At 36.1% G+C, this 23,594-nt stretch overlaps 1 protein-coding gene across 2 annotated transcripts in view; it reads left to right on the forward strand.

Annotated features, from left to right (window-relative positions):
* Positions 1-23,594, forward strand: part of DIAPH2 (diaphanous related formin 2) — an 859,779-nt gene that overhangs the window by 223,366 nt on the left and 612,819 nt on the right. For both annotated transcript variants that reach the window (XM_068532463.1, XM_068532464.1), the window contains 4 exons: positions 2,654-2,728; positions 2,807-2,876; positions 6,875-7,011; positions 9,652-9,760. In XM_068532463.1, coding sequence (XP_068388564.1) covers positions 2,654-2,728; positions 2,807-2,876; positions 6,875-7,011; positions 9,652-9,760 — 391 coding nt within the window. The remainder of the gene's footprint in view (positions 1-2,653; positions 2,729-2,806; positions 2,877-6,874; positions 7,012-9,651; positions 9,761-23,594) is intronic.

The raw sequence follows: 23,594 nt of genomic DNA on the forward strand, positions 1-23,594 counted from the left end.
AGTCCTCCTCTGCGCACTGCCCTAACATATTCTCAGTTAAGACTTTTCGCTGCCTACTTTGTAATAAATAGGCCCAGCCTCCTCACACTTAGGTTTCATGTTTGTATCCAATGTTTTTTTTTTTTTTTTTTTCAGACCGATAATAATTTTCACTGAATGAAATCAAAGTACCATCAACTGCCCAAATTGAAACAGTCTGGGATGTGTGGGTGACTGATTTCAAGTGAACAAATAGAAATCATGGTCATGTATCAAACACTTCCCTAGACCAAGAAACAAATAATCCTAATAACTTTAATAGCACTAGGTATAAAAAGAAACGGGTAAAATTTAGAATCTTTAAAGAATTTGTGAGTGTTAAATTTAAGGAAATCATAGATTATTTCATCTTTACAGATGCCAAAGCAGATACTGAGGGCTGTATATATAAATTTGTTCAGAATTTCTGTTATTTTAAGGTTGCTGTAGGGTATTTTCTGCTGTTAGGATATCTGCTGATTTCTCTCTGTGATAGATTAAATACAGTATTTTATGTTTAGAGAGCTGATGTCCTTTTCTCCTTCTCCCACCACCCCACTGATTATCGAGTCTTTAGAGAAAATAGCTCATTGTACTGGTTGATTACATGCCTCAATTGAATAGTAGCTTGCTGCCAATTATCATTACAATGCCATATTGATTTTTTCTCATTTCCGCTGTGAAAATTAAAGCAGAATTTGTTTAAAATGAGTTTCCATATATATTGTGGATGTGATTGGTTCCGAATATTTGAGCTATTTATAAAATGTATTTTCTTCAGTGATCTGTTATTTCTTACTGATAGTCTCTTAGAAATTTAGGTCTCTTCTTTGTTGATAAGCTTTACCTTAGGTAGATATGAAATGTGATTTAAAAACTGTGGAATTGAACTATAGTCATGGTTTAAATATGTAGAGTATAGATTTTAATTATTGCTTCACAGGCATCCTGCTGTATATTAATTTACGTTTGTAAAGTTCTTGGGCAATATGATTCTGCTGATTCTCTTAACCACACAAGTCAGTAAATTTAATTAAATTTTAATTAGCAAATATTTAGTGTTGACTATATGTAATCCATTCTGCTAAGCATTATGGGAGACAGAAAGATGAGTGAGATCATATAACAGTCTTCAGAGAATTTATAATCCAGAAAGGTGGGTAAAGACACTTGTGGTATGAATCATAATGTCAAGTAGTAAGAGATGCACAAACACGGGCATTCAAAGGGAAAATAACACATTTGGATGGAGGATTTACAGGAAAAAAACATTAATGGAGGAATTGACAGTCAAGTTGAGTCTTGATGGGTTGGGAGAGATGGAGTTGGAGTTACCTTCTGGGAAGAAAGAATGAAAAATGAGGTCAAGCAGGGAAATGTAGGGAAGACTCCAGGAAAGAGAATATGTCTGATTTTTATTGGAACATGTGGTCTAAGGCCTGAGGCTGGAAAGGTAGGTTGAGGCTTGATCAGAATCAGGACTTGAAATGTGTTAAATAGTCCAGAGAAAATTTTTGGACAGAAGACTGTGGTAATCTGGCATTTTATAAAACGAATAAAAGAAAAGAATGATGCTGCAGAGACCCTAGTTGGGAGGCTTCTGCCATATTAAAGGAAAGGTAACTCGGGCTAAATTAGAATGGTAGACGATGAAAGGGGGTCATTCTGGAAGTAGAGTAGTAGTAGAGTAGGGTCTTGACAATAAGTCAAATCAAGTTCTCCGTGATCAGTCTTCAAGTCTTTTGTCACACATGGGACTTCATCTCCTGCCATTCTTGCTTCCAAGCCTGCTTGCTCAGCTGTGACCACACAGGTCTCCTCACAGATCCTGGAACATTCCAAGCACACTAGCTACCACCCCAGCACCCTGTTTGCTTTTATTCCCTCTATTAGGAAAGTCCTTATTTCCTTCAAGACTCTGCTCAAATATCACCTTATCAAATAATCTTTCTCTGACTACACATTAAAAAATAACATCCTGGCTCTCCTTATTCCATTTGCCAAGGTTTATTTCTCTTCATAGTACCAAAGCATTGACATTTTATTATATAGTTATTTATTTATCCTCTGTCTCCCTTTTAGTAGATGGTAAGCTACATGAGGGTAGGGGCTTAGTTTGTTGCCAGTTATATCTCTGTCACCTAGAACATGCCTGGTACTTAGTGGGAACTCAATAAATATTTGTTAAATGAATGAACAGAATAAATGCAAAGGTGAAAGAGGTGGCGGATCAAGAAATTATGCCAGTATTTCAAGTCTGAAGGATGCAAGGGATAGTAGTATTATTATCAGAATATGGAAGAGGGGAAGAGGAGTTGATTTAGGAGAACAGAGCCATAGGAGAAGAGAAATTTGGCTTTGTAAATTCAGGCTTAAATATTCGACGCTGGTGAAACAACCAAGGCAGTGCTGTAGAATGGGCAATCTAAAATGTGAAGAGAAGTCTGGGATTGAGGTAAAGATCTCTGAGTCATCCCCATAGAGCCAATACTCAAAACAATGGGAGTGGAAAAAAGAAGGACAAGCAATATAAAGACAGGATTAACAGATCTGAAAATCAAAATTTAATTTGGGATATTTAATGTTTTAATTATATAAACTTATTTATACTTTTTTTTTCTTGTTTATTTAATAGCTGGGTTAACAACTTTGGCCATGAAGGTCTTGGACTCCTGTTGGATGTGCTGGAAAAGCTTCTGGACAAGAAACAGTAAGAATAAACATGAAAAAAAATCACCACGGGGGACATTTTTAAGCACAACATAATATGTTTTTTCCTTTTATTCAGGCAAGAAAATATTGACAAGAAGAATCAGTATAAACTTATTCAGTGCCTCAAAGCATTTATGAACAATAAGGTAAGTAGTATTTATTTCTGCCTCTGTCGCAAAAGGTGAGAACTTGCCCGACAGACACTATGAAACAGGCAAAATAGTGGATGCTTACTCAGTTTTCAAAAGGGTCTTTATAATGCAAATCATCATGAGTTTCATTTAAATATACTTTGCTTCACAAAATATTTATTGGCAGGTTTTTGCAATCATGCAAATGTACAAGTCTTGTTCCCAAATCAGATAATACTCTTTCTTTTTCCATGGTAGTAGGAAAATTTAAATGGGATAGGTTGAATACCATTTCCTTACAGAGAGCTTTTATTCTAATGTAAAGGACAATTCAAAGCTATGCTTTGATTTTTTTTTTTTTTTTTTTTGCTGAGAACATTATAAGGTTAAGATTTTTCTTTCTTTTTATGTTCAATTAATGTCAGTGAGTTAACATACATAAAAGACATTTCTGGCACATACTAGGTTTTTTTTTTTGTACCTGTGTGATACCAGTTGCATTATGAGGGACTCTAGGAATGCCAGACAAGGGTTTTTCTTCTAAAAGTAGTCTTTGCTCAGGTTATGAAGTTAAAGTCATTTTTTCTATAAACTTGTTTTGTTACTCTCTTATACATGATTTGTGCTATATTCCTATAGGTAAAATACCACTGACTAATTCACTAATTGAATGATTCCCTTTGATGGTGTTTTAATAATCTCAAAATATTTATTAAAAATAACTAATTATAACAATAACCCAAAACTTGCCAGAAGTGAAATATAGCTATTAATAGCCAATGCAGTAAGATTATCTACTTAAGTAATCTGCAGTCTTTCTTAAGTGTGTGGGATTATATATAAGTATGTGTATATTATACACACATGTATCAGCAAAGAATTTTTTGGCATGTGGAACAGATGGATGCTTGCCAATTGACATGAGTCTCCCGTATAGAATATACTAATTGTGCTGTTCTTGGAAGTTTCTTCCAGAAAGATTTCCATCAGTACTAGTACAGAATTTCTCAACTTCTGAGCTCTTAGTCTTTGGTGACAAAGTTATGCAGAATCTGATACCTAACAAGAAAGCAGTTAATGAACATTGCTTCTCCACAGCTCAAGATGGATCTCTTTTTTCAACTGAGGGAAACAAAGGAATAAAGGAAAGACAACACAGTACTAGAAATCAGGAAATGTAGTCCGTGATTTGCCACTAAGTTGTGTGGCCTTTAGAAAATCATTTGACCTCTCTGCCAATCAGTCCCCTCACCTGTAAAATTAGGACTCTGATCTAAATTCTTACTGACTTGAGTAGTCAACTCTTACAGCTTTCCGGGATATAACTGTAATCAGTATAGTTACTAGAGAAAGTGACATTTCCTGTAGAGCCCTTTCCCACGAGACAGAAGTTGGTATGTCCATACGTAATTATTTATTACTTAAGAGTTTGGCAGTTTTGAAGAACATGATGGTTTTTTTTTTTTATTAGAGTATAGTTGATTTACAGTGTTGTGTTAGTTTTAGGTGTACAGCAAAGTGATTCAGTTATACGTATACATGTATCTATTCTTTTTTAGATTCTTTTCTCATATAGGTTAGTACTACTCTGTATTAACAGTGAAATCTGACAACATTTCATTGGAACAAAATTGCCATTTCAAGCTAACCTATAGTTAAACACCACACATTTGAATATTTTCATGGTTCCTAATTTATCTTCTAAAAGAATTCAGTGTAGCATTCTATGCTATGCTATGCAGGAGGTCCTTGTTGGTTATCTATCTTATATGTAATAGTAGTCTTCTGTGTGTGTTCATCCCAAGCTTCTGATTTATCCCTCCCCTCCCACGTTTCCCCTTTGGTAACCATAAGTTTGTTTTCCATACCTGTAAGTCTGTTTCTGTTTTGTAAATAAGTTCATTTGTTTCTTTTCTTTAAATTAGATTCCACATATGAGTGATATATGATATTTGTCTTTGTCTGACGTACTTCACTCAGTATTACAATATCTAGGTCCATCCATGTTGCTGCACGTGGCATTATTTCATTTTTTCAATGGCTGAGTAATATTCCATTTTATGTATGTACCACATCTTCTTTATCTGTCCCTCTGTCGATGGACATTTAGGTTGCTTCCATGTCTTGGCTGTTGTAAATAGTGCTGCAATGAACATTGGGGTGCATGTATCCTTTCGGGTTATGGTTTTCGCTGGATATATGCCTAGGAGTGGGATTGCTGGGGCATGTGGTAGTTATATTTTTAGTTTTTTAAGGAACCTCCATACTGTTCTCCATAGTGGTTGTACCAATTTACATTCCCAATAACAGTGAAAAACATGATAGTTTAACTTAGATTATTCTATACTAAGATTAGGCTTTAGTTAGAGCATGTTAATGTCTTGCACATAGGTGCTAGGAGCATGAGTAGATGGTAGGTCTCTTAAATTATAGGCGTGTGAAACAATGGGCATAAAGTACACATTCAAAATAAAAAAATATACAGTAATATATCCATTTCGTGTTGGAATGAATTGTCATAATCAAAGAATGAAACTTTCATCTGAAATGACTCATACATCAAATTTGCTGGCCCTGAGGAGTTTTGATTACCTACTTCAAAAACTCTTTTTGCTTATACAATGCATGTAATAATAGGATCATAAAAAGCAGCCCATTGTCCCTCAACTTCCATTGCTGTAATATTGCTCTGATGTTTAGATTGATGGTTTTCCATCATTTCTCATATCTTCATTTTTATTTTGAGTATGTCCCTACACATTGCAAACTACTTTTAAATAATAAAATGGAAATTTGAAAAATTAAATGATTTCACTCTCAGTCTAACTGATTTTTAAAGTTATTTTAAGTTTGGTAATTGCATGGTAACCATCTCTCTCAGTTTTACACATCACTTATTTTCCTTACTATTTATTATTTACCAGCTACCTTTATACTTACATAGTCCTTCTGTTTTTCTTTGCTTCTTTTTAATCTCATCTCTTCCATTTTCTTTTTTTTGTCTTGTCTCTGTAAATTTCCTTATTTATTATGACCTCGAGTAAAGTCATATTTAAGAGCCTTAGCTATGTTTTTTTTAGTCCTGAATTCTTTTAGAAGATAAATTAGGAACCATGAAAATATTCAAATGTGTGGTGTTTAACTAAAGGATAGCTTGAAATGGCAATTTTGCTCCAATGAAATGTCGGATTTCACTGTTAAACTGTAAAAAGCAAACATATTTCATAAGAAATCTGAGAAATACTTTGTGGGACAAAGATCAAAGAAAATATTACCTTCTACATGTAGTGAAAACCTGAGTTTTGGGCTTTCTTCAACATTTTTTTACCTATTCATTCTTATGACGCACACTTGCATGCATATATTCAAGCCTAGAAAATAAATGAAAATGGTGTCTGGCTTCTCTGCCTAGTTGACTGTGACACTTAGTAAAACCCAGGCTCCATTTCTTTCTGTTCATAACTTTTGTAATGCAGCACAACTGCTTGAAAGAGGGAGGCTAAGAGAGAGAAGGTACGGGAAAATCCATACAGAGGTCTACTGCTTCTTTAACTGGCATGTAGTATACAAAAGAGCTTTTCAACGTTTTACCCTTTTTGTTCAACTTAGTTTTCCATACAAACATATTGGAGAATTTAACCATGAGTTCCCGACATCTCCAGGGAGACCCAGTGACATAAGTAGAACTGCTTTAGAAAATCATATCAGTATGTGCTTTACATATTCTTCTTTGTTGAGAAAATATTGATTGTTCCCATATTTCTTTCAAATTTTTATGGAAGTTTCAGGCAGGCTAATGGAGATTATATCTGACCAAAGGACCAAAACTCCAAGATGCAGTCATTTCAAATAAAAACCAAACAACTGCATTTGAAGAACATGCATCTAATTAAGTAGAACCTCACTGTGGAGGTATTGGTTTTTAGAAAACCATTGTTAAGTTGCTTTTTAAAATTAAAGATGTGTTCCAAAAACATTTTGAATGAAAGTTCATTTTTAAAAATTTTTTTCAGTTTGGATTGCAAAGGATTCTAGGGGATGAAAGAAGCCTTTTACTGTTGGCAAGAGCAGTTGACCCCAAACAACCCAACATGATGACTGAAATAGTAAAAATACTTTCTGCTATTTGTATTGTTGGAGAAGAGAACATGTACGTATTGCTCTATTATATTAACTGCATAGAAAATGACACTTGAGAAATTAACAAGTCCTACTTTTGTGCTGTTTCTTTTGATAACTTGCATGAAAATAGTATTAAATTTTAGAAAAAAATATTGGTATTTTTACCTTATCTATTTAGATATTAGCTTTTTTTTTTTTTTTTGATTCTTTGAAAAATAGGTTTAAAAAGATAGAATCCTAATGGGGAGTTCTTCAAAGTTGGATATTCAAAGTGAATGAATAGAATTTTGTCTAGCTGAAGGTAAAGCAATTATTAGAGAAGTGGGAAAAGGTCAGTTAGGGAGTAATTTTGGCTAAACACATACACAGGCACACACATATACACACCCTACACAACATACACCCTCACACATGCACATCACAAAATTTGACTTCCTTAACTGAATTAACTAGATGCTTTATTTTGTACTATAATTTTATTTTATATTTTTTAACATCTTTATTGGAGTATAATTGCTTTACAGTGTTCTGTTAGTTTCTGCTGTATAACAAAGTGAATCAGCCATACATATACATATATCCCCATATCTCCTCCCTCTTGTGTCTCCCTCCCACCCTCCTTATCCCACCCCTCTAGGTGGTCACAAAGCACCGAGCTGATCTCCCTGTGCTATGTGGCTGCTTCCCAGTAGCTATCTGTTTTACATTTGGCAGTGTATATATGTCCATGCCACTCTCTCACTTCGTCCCACCTTACCCTTCCCCCTCCCTGTGTCCTCAAGTCCAGTCCTTACGGCTGCATCTTTATTCCTGTCCTGCCCCTAGGTTCTTCAGAAACAATTTTTTTTTTTTTTAGATTCCATATGTATGTGTTAGCATACAGTATTTGTTTTTCTCGTTCTGACTTACTTCACTCTGTATGACAGACTCTAGGTCCATCCACCTCAGTACAAATAACTCAATTTCGTTTCTTTTTATGGCTGAGTAATATCCCATTGTATATATGTGCCACATCTTCTTTATTCATTCATCTGTCGATGGACACTTAGGTTGCTTCCATGTCCTGGCTATTGTAAATAGAGCTGCAATGAACATTTTGGTACATGACTCTTTTTGAATTATGGTTTTCTCAGGGTATATGCCCAGTAGTGGGATTGCTGGTTCATATGGTAGTTTTATTTTTAGTTTTTTAAGGAACCTCCATACTGTTCTCCATAGTGGCTGGATCAATTTACATTCCCACCAACAGTGCAAAAGGGTTCCCTTTTCTCCACACCCTCTCCAGCGTTTATTGTTTGTAGATTTCTTGATGATGGCCATTCTGACTGGTGTGAGGTGATACCTCACTGTAGTTTTGATTTGCATTTCTCTAATGATTAGTGATGTTGAGCATCCTTTCTGCCTATGGTAAGTGAAAAGATGAAGCAATATTAATGGAATGAAATTAACTGGTTGGAAAGAACAAAAGGCTGTTGGTAACTACTCAGAGTGCACATAAGTGCCAATTTCAGCAAGTTGTTGCTGACTATGCATTAGATCATTTCTTCTTATGGAAATAATATTGAGTTAGAAGCAAAATTACAGATTTGATATCCAGTTGGTAAGAAACCATTGTGATAAATAATGTAATACCTGCTACGGACATGAACTAAAATATTTCTTCTGAACGCTCTGTGTGGCAGTAATCATTTCAGTTTGAATTAGAATGGGGCAGGCAAAGATTTAAGATTCTTCTAATATGTTGACTTTCTCATACCTCTTGGAATAAAATGAGATGTTGCTTAGTGCTGGTTCGTCCTTCGAAACCAAAAGACAAACACTGAACAAAAATATCATCACACAACATTAAGTCTCAGTTCTCAGTGAGAACAAACTGAGCATGAGATAGCTTATGCAGATAGGCTTCCTTCCTTATGTTTTATAGAAAAATCAGTTTATACACAAGTAAGAAATATTTTTCTAGTCTGTTAGGTTTTCAGTACTTAATTCATATAATGCACCCTACCCTGGTATATTTTATGACTTAATTATAATTTCAGATAGAGTTTGATAATAGTAGTATACTACATTGAGGTTAATTTGATTCAGACACTGTACAGAGATAGTTTCCAATATTTTTGTTCAGGTGAATAAGTTTCTTGTGCTCGGTGATTATAGATGCTTCCCTAATTTACTGGGCTTTCTCTTTTAGGTTTTTTTCCTTGTTCCATTTTCAAAGAATCCTGGAGTTTTTTTTAAGTTCTTTAAAAAATATTTATGCTTTTCAGCACTTTATTATAAAATTATAGTCCGTTTACACTTGAATAAACTTTGAATAATTTTAAATGCCATATCATGTTTAAGTGACATTAATATCTATGTTAACACATGAAATATCAAAACCTGAAACTTAAAATTTTAATGTTTATCAATTAAGTTTTTTTTTTAAATGTCACCCAGAAAATTTATTTTCCTCAAGACTTTCAAATCGAATTTTCATTTTGGTGCCCTAAAGTTATTTAACTCTATCAACATTTGACTTGTAGAAATATGTAGACAAGAACACAATTCTTAAATTGTAGTGGTCTATGTAAAAACATCAAGCACCAGAAAGAAAACAGGGAAGACTGTATAAGGGATAACCCATATTCATATTTCTCATTTCTATTTTTTTTTTTTTTTTCTATAGTCTAGATAAACTTTTAGGGGCTATAACTACAGCAGCAGAACGAAATAACAGAGAACGATTTTCACCAATTGTGGAAGGATTAGAAAACCATGAAGCTTTGCAATTACAGGTGAGTTAGTTTTGTCTTAAATTGCTTCCGGGGTTATATTTAGAGTACTCTTTTTGTATGACACCAACTCCATTTTAGGTAGCATTTAAATAGAAGGGAACATAAAAATGAAATTCTTCCTGTTGCTTGGTCATTCATAGAAGCTAAAGTTTTGTCTGTGAAAATGGCAATTTGTTTAAAATTAGGAAAAGTACTTTGAATTATTATAAATATGATGATCATGATTATCATAAATATTTGGGTTGAAATTTAGTAATTATTGTAATAAGCTATGGAAAGTAAAGCCTTAGCAATAATCAGGGCAAGAGGGCAAACAGTTCAGCCAGCGCCATTATCCTGAGGGTTAATGAAGTCTGTGTGGGCTTGTAGAAATTTAAGAAAACTAAACACATCTCTTTTTTTGTGCCATTCACACAGCATTCAGAAGTTTCACTGCCCAGAATAGGGAGGATTGAATTGCAACTCTTAGGTCATGGTCTGTCTCATAGCCCTGTGTAGACCCAGCCTACATGTCTTCTTTAGAAAATGACAAAATTTGCTATCTTTTCTTAGATGGTTTCAGGAAATGAGCCATTTTATGAAAGATAACTTTGTTCTTTAGTAATGAGAACTCTTATTTATTGACCATACTTATTGTGTGAGATCCTGGACTAAACATTTGAATTTACATATACTATCTAGTTTAATTCTCACAACTCGGCTATGTAGGTACTATTATTATCTCCATTTTGCTTATGAGACAAATAGGCTGAGATTAAATAACTTGTCTAAGGTGCCACAGCTTGTAAGTGGGACAGTCAAATTTGATGCCAGGTTTGTTAGTCTGTGATGCCCATCTCTTTCTTTTAGACAGTGTTTAGCATTTAATGTACCATGGGAAACACTTTCTGAAATATTTTTTAAACTCTTGTAGTGTCATTCAACAAAGAGAACATGGGTCCATGTTTATTTTATGAAATTATTTAGTAGTGAGTGTTTAAATATTAAAATTTCTTATCTGATATAAAAACAAAGAGTTTCTTTTCCCCTTTTTAATTTTATTGTTAAGTGTCGTTACCTGTTTTCACCAGAGTTTCAAACTACAGCAGATAGATAATTTGGCTTGGCCAAAGAAAATACTGTAGTGTTACAAAACTATAATCCCTTTCCAAATACTTGAAGAAATTTGTTAATTGTTACTTCTACTCCAACTATGATGAGCATTTCGGATAGACTTTTATGGTGTGCCTTTTATGGCCAGTGTATTACATTTTTTAATGCTTGGGGGATTTCCTTTCAGTGCTTTCCTTTTTTAAATATACTTCTTATTATACAGTTTATCTCAATAAAATTTAACATCTCTACTGAAAGGTTTGGAAACTGTGTTTTTTAAGATGACTTCTTGAAATCTTTGGTCTTGTTCCTGTGCTTGGGCTTACCTAACTAAATCTCATTGACTTTCAGTTGTATGTAGGCGTTTGTACTTGTCTTGCAAAGTTTGCTTAGGAGGAATTAAGTGCTTTATCTATATTCAAAGTTTTCGTTCCTCACTCAGATCACTCACTCACTCAAAATCACATAGCTGTTGAGAGGTAGAGCTATGATTTGAAGCCAGGTCTATGTGATGCCAACATTTGTATACTGTATTATCTGACCTTTAAATGACACCCCTGCCATAGAATAGTTCAGCCCACACAATGAGGTGGGAATAACATTTGCTAGCCTTCACGAAGCTGGACTGAATGGAATGATAAAGTGGCAAGTTTTTAACAAGTAACATGGAAGTATCATAGATGTCTTGCTAGGTATTCAAGAAATTGTTGAATACTGATTATAGATGCAAACATATGCAAATCACAATTTGAAATTTCCTATTTTAATGAGGTACAAAAGTTAGTGATTTGTTATATACAGAGCCTGGTACTCTCAGAAGAATTGTGAAGTGGGTTTGTTTATTTGGATTATTTCATGTGGATGAAAAAAAATATCTAAAAGTTCAAAAATATATTCAGAATACAGAATGAAAAACAAAAGTTTAAAATCTGTTGTTTAAAGAATAAAATGAGAGCCGTCTTTTAACAGAATTACTTTTCTATTTCTGTAGTGTCCTGAGACTTCTCAAAATGTTATTACAGTCTGAGGAAGTAATTCTGTTAAAATACAGGACTAATTATATTTTTAAATAATAAGTACATACCTCCCCCCGCCCCTGCTTTTTGGATTCCAAAAGGTTATTAAGTTCTCACAGAGGTTTTCTAGCTCATATTTAAAGTGAAATTTTGTACCTGTGATAAGAGTTTTATTATCTTCAGTAGTTCAAGAAATAGACAATAAATCATATATCTTCATATGTTCTCTGTTCATTGACTTTCCTTCAGCTGAGTAGCCTTCTCAAGTCTCCCCCATACTACAGTGCCTTCTTTTGATCCTACTTATCCTTCGAAGTAGCTTCTCATCTTTCTTTTTCATTTTATAGTCTAAGTCTCTAAAAGAATCATCCATACTTGTTTTCTCTGTTTCCTAAATTACCTTTCACAACTCAACTTTTTCACAATTCTTCAAAAGGTTGACAATGATCTTTGAATTTCAAAGTCCAGCGGCTTCTTTCCAATCCTGATTGCTTGGCTCTACTGGTCACTCCCTCCTTGAAAATTTTCCTGCCTTTGGCTTTCTAGGCACCATCCTCTCCTCGCTCGCTGACTACCTCTAACTGTTCTTTCTCTGTCTTCTTCGTGCGTTTCTTCTTACTTCTTGGCTATTTTATTCTTTATGTTCTTTTCTTGGTCCTATTCTGTCATCATTTTTGTTTATGCATACATATGGACACACATATACGCACGTAAATAAGCTCATATACATATACATCTATATGTATTGATACACACATATGTGAATGCACTCAATTGCTTCTCTAGCTTTAACATCCAACTATGTTCTAGTGATTCCCCAGGTTTTAAGTCTGGCTCATGTCGGTATTCAATCCTACCTGTCCAAATAGCTAACTGCATGTTTTAGAAGCATCATAAAAATTCAAAATTAAAAATAGCACTTATAAGCCATGTGCCAGTGTTCTAAATACTTTAATATGTTACCTCATTTTAAACCTCACAGCAATTCTCTGAGAGAGATAGTAGTAGTATCCCCATTTTATAGATGAGTAAACTGAGGCTCATAGAGGTTAGATAACTTTTCTAGGGTCACATAGTAAATAGGAAGTAAAGCTCAGTTTAGACCCTAGAGTATCTGGCTTCAGAGTACTTGCTCTTAACCACTATATGGTACCTCCTCTTAGTAAAATGAGCTCATTTTCTCTTTCCCTTAGCATGATTTCCCCCCTAAAAGAAGTCTACTCTTCTTCCTGCCTTTCTCATTTTAGATAATAGAGAGGTATCATTTTCTTCCTGCTCTTTGGTTTTCCTCAAGACTTCATTCTTCTTTGTTCCCTGCATCCAATTAATCATCAAGTCTTACAAAAGACTATGAATCTATCCCAGTCTCTCTATCTCCACTGTCTTTATCTTCTCCCAGCAGTATAATTCCAACAATTTCCTAATTAGTACCCCAAACTGATACATTCTTCCCCAAAACAGACAAATGTTTTGTACTATTGTCGGTTATCCTTAAAAAATAAATCTGATTCTAACATAATAGCATTCCTAGAAACCTATCTATCCTCATGACCCATTGCTTGATAAAAGTGAAAAGCCTAAGCATGATGAATGACCTTTCTCAATGTGGTCCCAACCTAACATTCTGGCCTTACAGCCCGTCACACTCCCAAATGTACCATATGTTTTAGCCATACTAAACCTGGTGTTTCCCAAATATGCTGTAGACTTTTAAATGCCCTCAAACATTTTATCATGCAGAACACTTTGCTTGGAATAACAGTGCTTCCCCAGCCATGTTCCTTTCCTCTTGGTAAGGTTTAATGAGGACACAAAGGAAGGCCAATTTAGGTATGTCCTGCATAAGTCAAGGAAGGCTTCAGTGATGAGGTGATGCTTTAACTGGGTCTTGAAGGATCAATAGGAATTTTCCAGAAAATTATCTTTACTGATAGAAAACCAGTACTATGGTAGGGTGGGAGGCAGGAGAATGGCTTCCAGTAGGTAAAAATAGAGGCCAGAGTAGTCTGCCAGTCCCTTCACAAAAGACAGAGGTAATACCAACATATAGTTGAAACTGATTTCTACGTAGCCCAGCAGGAAAAGCTAGGGTACACTGAGCATTAGTAATAGTGGTCTTTTTCCCCCTTTAACTTTTATTTTTATTATTTAAAAAAATTTTTTTAATTGAAGTATGGTTGATTTACAGTGTTGTGTTAGTTTCAGGTGTACAGCAAAGCGATTCAGCTATACATATACATATATATGTATGACTGTATACCTATGAATGTGTTTATATATACATTTAATATTCTCTTCCATTATAGGTTATTACAAGATATTGAGTATAGTTCCCTGTGCTATAACAGTAGGTCTTTGTTGGTGATCTGTTTTATATATAGTAGTATGTATATGTTAATCCCAAGCTCCTAAGTTGTCCCTCCCAATAATAGTTGTTCATGGAAAGAGAAAGTCATAGAGTTAACCTCCAATGATGTATTATAAAAACCAGCCCCAGTCTTCACAGGCTGCTATTAGTCTGAAAGGTGCAATGTCTTAAAGTATTTCAGGAGCTATGTGCAGAAGTGTTTTTATTTTAGCATGATTTAATACATCTAAAAAATGTTGTCTAACATGCTGAAAATAATTAAAAAATTGTGCATGTTATAATTAGATATGGTACACGAAAACATAGAAGTAAATATACAGTTGGTTCACTTATCCAGACCTCACCTATTTGAGAGATTTATCATTTTGGAATATAACTCAGAACCAAAAAAAAAAAAAAAAAAAAGAAAAAAAGAAAATAATCTGAGTAGCCTACAAAATGTCACCAAATCCATCAAGTAAGCCTCATGATGACAAAGACCTTTTGGCCTTTAATCAGAGCCTATTAACTCTTTCTTCCTGTGTTATCTTAATGGGCCCGATTTTCTTCCATCCATAGCAGGCTAGAAGCACGAGTTGGGAGGTTGGAAGATGATTTATTCCAGACTTGTGCACTGAGATGATGAAGAAGCAACAACTGACACAATGAAAGCAAGGGAGAAGGAGATAGAAACATAATAAAAGAGTGGAACTGGAATTCAAAAATTATAACATTTGGTTTCATTTGGCGTCAGAGCAAATAGCGCTGTATCTCTCAATAGCTCCTGAGGGCATCTATGTGTTCCATCATCTTTCACTAACTCACATATTTAATCATGCCCCTGAGTCAGCAAAAAAATAAAATAACAAATTATACCTAGGATATTTTAAGAATGTGGGAATTCTGGAATTCTCTTCAGAATGAGTTCCATGCAAAAACAGATGTTCATGCTTAAATAGACAAACCCTCAGGCATATGGACTGATTCTTTGTAGCTTGATTCTTTCCACAGTGGTTCTCAAGTGTTGAGATTTTACTCTAAGCATATTACAAATTAGCTATTAGTGCACTCGTACCATCACATATGAGAAAGTAGCTTTAGATAAATCATTTATTATTTGTCAGTAGAGGTACATTTATAATAAAACAAGACACTGCAGCTATGAATAAGGAGGAAATTTGTGGAAAAGTAAATGAGTGTGTTAAATATTGTGTTGAAGGAATGTCTGATACTACTTAGGAAGCTAAATAACTTTATTGACAATTTTATACTACTACCATTTTAAAACTAGAATTAGTACAATGGGGGGTTGTATAGAAATATTTACACCATGTAGTCATGTTTCAAGTACAAAAAATAACTTCGGAATTAAAGAAGGATGTCTTTTATTTTAAACCTGTTTCAAAGTTGAATAATTGTCAAATCGATCATTTTTGGAAACGGGGAATCACTAGTGACCTCTGTAATATAAAAAGCAACAGACACTTTGGAAGTCATCATATTGGTTTCTACAGCACCATTCAACGCTATTGGTCACTCTTGAACAAAGCTCTCTCCTCCCTCAACTTCTATGATACTAAGCTCTCCTCATTTTTCTTTTACCTCTTTGTTACATTTAAAATCTCCTGTCTCTATGCTTGGCCTTAAAATATACTTATTCCTAGAGGTTGATCCATAGTCGTTTGATCCTTTGCTCTGGTCCTTTGCTCATTCTGTACATTGTCCTTGGCAGCATTATCCATCCTTATGACTTCCACCAGCACTTCTATGTGATGAATCTCTCTGAACTCTTCTATTCCAAATACATCCTGACTCACAGATTCCATATATTCAGGTACCTTCTGACTGGATTTCAAATTCAGTATTGTCCTTAACTGTACTTTTCTTCCTTATCTTCATCCTCTCCTTCCTACTCCAATCCACTCTCCAACCTTGACCTGCCTTTCTCTCTTTAACATCTTTATTGGAGTATAATTGCTTTACAATGGTGTGTTAGTTTCTGCTTTATAACAAAGTGAATCAGCTATACATATACATATATCCCCATATCTCCTTCCTCTTGTGTCTGCCTCCCACCCTCCCTATCCCACCGCTCTAGGTGGTCACAAAGCACCCAGCTGATCTCCCTGTGCTATGTGGCTGCTTCCCACTAGCTATCTATTTTACATTTGGTAGTGTATATATGTCCATGCCACTCTCTCACTTCCTCCCAGCTTACACTTCTCCCTCCCTGTGTCCTCAAGTCCATTCTCTACGGCTGCGTCTTTATTCCTGTCCCACCCCTAGGTTCTTCAGAACCATTTTTTTTCAAAGACGTATTCTTTCACTGTTGGTGTATAGGAATGCAACAGGTTTCTGTGCATTAATTTTGTATCCTGGTACTTTACCAAATTCATTGATTAGTTCTAGTAGTTTTCTGGTGGCATCTTTAGGATTCTCTATGTATATATAGTATCATGCCATCTGCAAACAGTGAAAGTTTTACTTCTTCTTTTCCAATTTGGATTCCTTTTATTTCTTTTTCTTCCTTGATTGCTGTGGCTAAAACTTCCAAAACTATGTTCAATAATAGTGATGAGAGTAGAAAACCCTGTCGTGTTCCTAATCTTAGTGGAAATGGTTTCAGTTTTTCACCATTGAGAATGATGTTGGCTGTGGGTTTGTCATATATGGCCTTTATTATGTTGAGGTAAGTTCCCTCTATGCCTACTTTCTGGAGGGTTTTTATCATAAATGGGTGTTGAATTTTGTTGAAAGCTTTTTCTGCATCTGTTGAGATGATCATATGGGTTTTCTCCTTTAATTTCTTAATATGGTGTGTCATATTGATTGATTTGCGTATATTGAAGAATCCTTGCATTGCTGGGATAAACCCCACTTGATCATGGTGTATGATCCTTTTAATGTGCTGTTGGATTCTGTTGCTAGTATTTTGTTGAAGATTTTTGCATCTATGTTCATCAGTGATACTGGTCTGCAGTTTTCTTTTTTTGTGACATCTTTGTCTGGTTTTGGTATCAGGGTGATGGTGGTCTCATAGAATGAGTTTGGGAGTGTTCCTCCCTCTGCTATATTTTGGAAGAGTTTGAGAACAGTAGGTGTTAGCTCTTCTCTAAATGTTTGATAGAATTCGCCTGTGAAGCCATCTGGTCCTGGGCTTTTTTCTGTGGGAAGATTTTTAATCAGAGTTTCAATTTCAGTGCTTGTGATTGGTCTGTTTATAATTTCTATTTCTTCCTGGTTCAGTCTCAGAGGGTTGTGCTTTTCTAAGAATTTGTCCATTTCTTCCAGGTTTTCCATTTTATTGGCATATAGTTGTTTGTAGTAATCTTTCATGATCCTTTTTATTTCTGCAGTGTCAGTTGTTACTTCTCCTTTTTCATTTCTAATTCTGTTGATTTGAGTCTTCTCCCTTTTTTTCTTGATGAGTCTGGCTAATGGTTTATCAATTTTGTTTATCTTCTCAAAGAACCAGCTTTTAGTTTTATTGATCTTTGCTATTGTTTCCTTCATTTCTTTTGCATTTATTTCTGATCTGATCTTTATGATTTCTTTCCTTCTGCTAACTGTGGGGATTTTTTTTGTTCTTCTTTCTCTAATTGCTTTATGTGTAAGGTTAGGTTGTTTATTTGAGATGTTTCTTTTTTCTTGAGGTAGGATTGTATTGTTATAAATTTCCCTCTTAGAACTGCTTTTGCTGCATCCCATAGGTTTTGGGCCGTCGTGTTTTCACTGTCATTTTGTTTCTAGGTATTTTTTGATTTCTGCTTGGGTTTCTTCAGTGACTTCTTGGTTATTTAGTAACGTGTTGTTTAGCCTTCATGTGTTTGTATTTTTTACAGTTTTTTCCCTGTAATTGATATCTAGTCTCATAGCGTTGTGGTCAGAAAAGATACTTGATACGATTTCAATTTTCCTAAATTTACCAAGGCTTGATTTGTGACCCAAGATATGATGTATCCTGGAGAATGTTCCATGAGCACTTGAGAAGAAAGAGTATTCTGTTGTTTTTGGATGGAATGTCATGTAAATATCAATTAAGTCCATCTTGTTTAATGTGTCATTTAAAGCTTTTGTTTCCTTATTTATTTTCATTTTGGATGATCTGTCCATCAGTGAAAGTGGAGTGTTAAAGTCCCCTACTATGGTTGTGTTACTGTCAATTTCCCCTTTTATGGCTGTTAGAATTTGCCTTATGTATTGAGGTGCTCCTATGTTGGGTGCATAAATATTTACAATTGTTATATCTTCTTCTTGGATTGATCCCTAGATCATTATGTAGTGTCCTTCTTTGTCTCTTGTAATAGTCTTTATTTTAAAGTCTATTTTGTCTGATATCAGAATTGCTACTCCAGCTTTCTTTTGATTTCCATTTGCATGGAATATCTTTTTCCATCCCCTCACTTTCAGTCTGTATGTGTCCCTAGATCTGAAGTGGGTCTCTTGTAGACAGCATATATATGGGTCTTGTTTTTGTATCCATTCAGCCAGTCTGTGTCTTTTGGTTGGAGCATTTAATCCATTCACATTTAAGGTAATTATCGATATGTATGTTCCTATTACCATTTTCTTAACTGTTTTGGGTTTGTTATTGTAGGTCTTTTCCTTCTTTTGTGTTTCCTGCCTAGAGAAGTTGCATTTGTTGTAGAGCTGGTTTGGTGGTGCTGAATTCTCTTAGCTTTGGCTTGTCTGTCAAGGTTTTACTTTCTCCATTGAATGTGAATGAGATCCTTGCTGTGTAGAGTAATCTTGGTTGTAGGTTTTTTCCTTTCATCACTTTAAATATGTCCTGCCACTCCCTTCTGGCTTGCAGAGTTTCTGCTGAAAGACCAGCTGTTAACCTTATGGGGATTCCCTTGTATGTTATTTGTTGATTTTCCCTTGCTGCTTTTAATATTTTTTCTTTGTATTTAATTTTTGATAGTTTGATTAATATATGTCTTGGCCTGTTTCTCCTTGGATTTATCCTGTATGGGACTCTCTGTGCCTCCTGGACTTGATTGACTATTTCCTTTCCCACATTAGGGAAGTTTTCAACTATAATCTCTTCAAGTATTTTCTCAGTCCTCTTCTTTTTCTCTTTTTCTTCTGGGACCCCTGTAATTCGAATGTTGGTGTGTTTAATGTTGTCCCAGAGGTCTCTGAGACTGTCCTCAATTCTTTTCATTCTTTTTTCTTTATTCTGCTCTGAGGTAGTTATTTCCACCATTTTATGTTCCAGGTCACTTATCCGTTCTTCTGCCTCAGTTATTCTGCTATTGATTCCTTCCAGAGAATTTTTAATTTCATTTATTTTGTTGTTCATCATTGTTTGTTTGCTCTTCAGTTCTTCTAGGTCTTTGTTAAATGTGTCTTGTATTTTCTTGTTTCTATTTCCAAAATTTTGGATTATCTTTACTATCATTACTCTGAATTCTTTTTTAGGTGGACTGCCTATGTCCTCTTCATTTGTTTGGTCTGGTGGGTTTTTACCTTGCTCCTTCCTCTGCTGTGTGTTTCTCTGTCTTCTCCTTTTGCTTAACTTACTGTGTTTGGGGTGTCCTTTTCACAGGCTGCAGGTTCGTAGTTCCCGTTGTTTTTGGTTTCTGCCCCCAGGGGGTAAGGTTGGTTCAGTGGATTGTGTAAGCTTCCTGGTGGAGGGGACTGGTGCCTGTATTCTGGTGGATGAGGCTGGATCTTGTCTTTCTGCTGGGCAGGACTGTGTCCAGTGGTGTGTTTTGGGGTGTCTGTGACCTTATAATGATTTTAGGCAGCCTCTCTGCTTATGGGTGGGGTTGTGTTCCTGTCTTGCTAGTTGTTTGGCATAGGGTGTCCAGAAATGTAGCTTGCTGGTCATTGAGTGGAGCGGGTCATAGTGTTGAGATGGAGATCTCTGAGAGGGCTTTGCCATTTGATATTACACGGAGCCACGAGGTCTCTGGTGGACCAATGTCTGAACTCGGCTCTCCCACCTCAGAGGCACAGACCTGACACCTGGCCAGGGCACAAAGACCCTGTCAGCCACATAGCTCAGAGAAAAGGGACAAAAGAAGCATGAAATAAATAAATTAATTAAATAAAATAAACTTAAAAAATAAAAAAAATTATTAAAAATATAAAAATTAAAAAGTGAAAAAAAAAAAGAAAGAAGAGAGCAACCAAACCAACAAACAAATCCACCAATGATATCAAGCACTAAAAACTATACAAAAAAAAAAAGAAACCGGCAGGCAGAACCCTAGCACAAATGGTAAAAGCAGAGCTTTATAGACAAAATTACGGAAAGAAGCATACACATACACAGTCACAAAAAGAGAAAAAGGAAAAAAAAAAGTCTATATATAAAAAAACGAAAAAGGAATAGAGTAAAAAAATCAATAAAGAAATCTACCAATAATAAGAAACTCTAAATACTAAACTAAGATAAACATAAAGCCAGGAATAAATTAGATGCAGGAAGCAAGCCCCAAGTCTACAGTTGCTCCCAAAGTCCACCGCCTCAATTTTGGGATGATTCATTGTCTATTCAGGTATTCCAGAGATGCTGGGTATATGAAGTTGATTGTGGGGACTTAATACGCTGCTCCTGAGGCTGCATGGAGAGATTTCCCTTTCTCTTCTTTGTTCTCACAGCTCCTGGGGTTCAGCTTTGGATTTGGCCCCGCCTCTGTGTGTAGGTCACCTGAGGGCATCTGTTCCCCGCCCAATGAGGACAGGGTTAAAGTAGCAGCCGATTAGGGGTATCTGGCTCACTCAGGCCAGTGGGAGGGAGGGGTAGAGAATGTGGGGCAAGCCTGTGGTGGCAGAGGTCAGTGTGACGTTGTAACAGCCTGAGGCGTGCCGTGTGTTCTCCCCGGGGAAGTTGTCCCTGGATCACGGGACCCTGGCAGTGGTGGGCTGCACAGGCTCCTGGGAGCGGAGGTGTGGAGAGTGACCTGTGCTTGCACACAGGCTTCTTGGTGGCTACAGCAGCAGCCTTAGCGCTTCATGCCCGTCTGTGGGGTCTGCGCTGATAGCCACGGCTCACACCCATCTCTGGAGGTCGTTTAGGTGCTGCTCTGAATCCCCTCTCCTTGCGCACCCCGAAACAGTGGTCTCTTGCCTGTTCGGCGGGTCCAGACTTTTTCCCGGACTCCCTCCCGGCTAGCTGTGGCGCACTAGCCCCCTTCAGGCTGTGTTCACTCTGCTAACCCCAGCCCTCTCCCTGGCATCTGACCCCCGAAGCCCGAGCCTCAGCTCCCAGCCCCCACTTGTCCTGGCGGATGAGCATACAAGCCTTTTGGGCTGGTGAGTGCTGGTCGGCACCGATCCTCTGTGCAGGAATCGCTCCGCTTTGCCCTCTGCACCCCTGTTGCTGCGCTCTCCTCTTTGGCTCCGAAGCTCCCCCCTCCGCCACCCGCAGTCTCCACCCGTGAAGGGTCTTCCTAGTGTGTGGAAACCTTTCCTCCTTCACAGCGCCCTCCCAGAGGTGCAGGTCCCGTCCCTATTCTTTTGTCTCTGTTTTTTCTTTTTTCTTTTGCTCTACCCAGGTACTTGGGGATTTTCTTTCCTTTTGGGAAGTCTGAGGTCTTCTGCCAGCGTTCAGTAGGTGTTCTGTAGGAGTTGTTCCACATGTAGATGTATTTCTGATGTATTTGTGGGGAGGAAGGTTATCTCCACGTCTTACTCCTCCGCCATCCTGATGGTCTTCCAGGCCTGCCTTTCTCTTGTTTGCCCATTCCTGGTTAACCTTAGCATTGTCCACCAAGTAGCATAATCGAGAAACATAATAGTCATTTTCAAATATACTCTTTCTCCATCCACCATTCCCTCAGTCACCAAATCCTACCAATTCTACTGCCTTAGTGCTGTACTTTCCTTCCTTAGTATAATAGTATCTACCCACTGCCCCCGCCACTTCTTTGTTTCAGGGCGTTGTCACATCTCAATGTTTTATAATTTCCCTGGACTCTTAAATATCTTCTACCCTTCATTCCAGCCCCTTTTAAATCATTTTCCACAGAGTTATACTTCTGAAATGCCATTCTTGTTATATCACTGCTTAAAATCCTGTAACATCTTCCCATAGCCACTGGGAGTGAAGTCTAATGCTAGTCCACACAAAATATCAATACTTCATCATCTAACTGTCGCTTTGTCTCTAACCTCATATTCCGTCACTCTTCTACATATAGTTTTTGATCCAGTCATACTGTACCCAGTTTCCTGAACATTTTATGCTATTTCATCTCTCTGCCTCCATACCTTTGTACATGGCAATGCCGTGCCTGGAATCCTCCATTTTATGACTTAATAACTTTCTCTGTACGTTTGTATCTTTCTTCATTGGTACTTATTTTGACTCAAACCATCTTTTTTCCTAACTCCCACTGGGCTGGGATAAAGAAAGACCTTGTTAGTGTCAAGAAAGTACTTAATAAGGTCAATGTGTGACAGCGTCAATAACATTTTAAAAGCACAATTTGTCACAGCTAATGGCAATATGGATAATCTGTCTGAGAATGTCCTAGAGTTGGCAATTATTGTACTACATAGCTCTATGAATTATGGTCAAACAGACAGATGTTTGTATAGTTTTCAAAGCTGGTGAGTTACAGTAAGTAAAAGGTTCTAGCATTTTCCCAGGAATTTTGTGAAGATATTTTATGTTTAAATATTTTCCCTCTCTATCACTTAAGAAACTGAATGCAATTTCTTTTTGTAGTAATATATCTCATGTCAATAAAATTTGAAACATTTAATGACTCTTCACCCATTATATTTTAAACATTTTATTGGCGGCAGTTAGGGGTTACAAAGAAAACCCTAAACAAATACAGAACCATATCTTTAGGAAGCTTGAAATTTATTTTGTGATATTTCACTCTCTATACCACACCCCACACCCCAGGATGAAGACAGTAGCACCCTGTGACTAAAGAATGTAGGTGATTATTATACAAAGAATGTATACTATTATGGTAAAGGAAGGATCATAATGTTATAGAAAAATTGATAGTAATTCAGTTTAGTATAATTATGCATGGCAGAAATTATTGGATGCTTTCTCACATGTGCAAAGTTGGTGGTTTTTATGTACATGTTTATGCATTTGTTAAATGGGTTATATAGATATCATGTAAAATTCTCCATATAATATAGGGAGATCATTTAATAGCATTGCAAATACAGAAACTTTTTTTACTGGTTAAAAATCAGAATCGTGGTTCTAGCCTAGTATGTTTATCAGTAATGGAGAAACTTCAGACTTCCTATTATTTTTGAATTTTAATTGCCATGGAAGCTGAATTTAAATCAAATAAATGTGGCAGACCATTTTGAACCTTAGATACATTATAAAGAAACTAAGCAACAGATGAAATCTGGCTAGTGGACTCTGTGATTTCTATTTAAAGGCACT

The sequence above is a fragment of the Eschrichtius robustus genome, chromosome X (assembly GCF_028021215.1).
Source record: "Eschrichtius robustus isolate mEscRob2 chromosome X, mEscRob2.pri, whole genome shotgun sequence".
NCBI lineage: Eukaryota > Metazoa > Chordata > Mammalia > Artiodactyla > Eschrichtiidae > Eschrichtius > Eschrichtius robustus.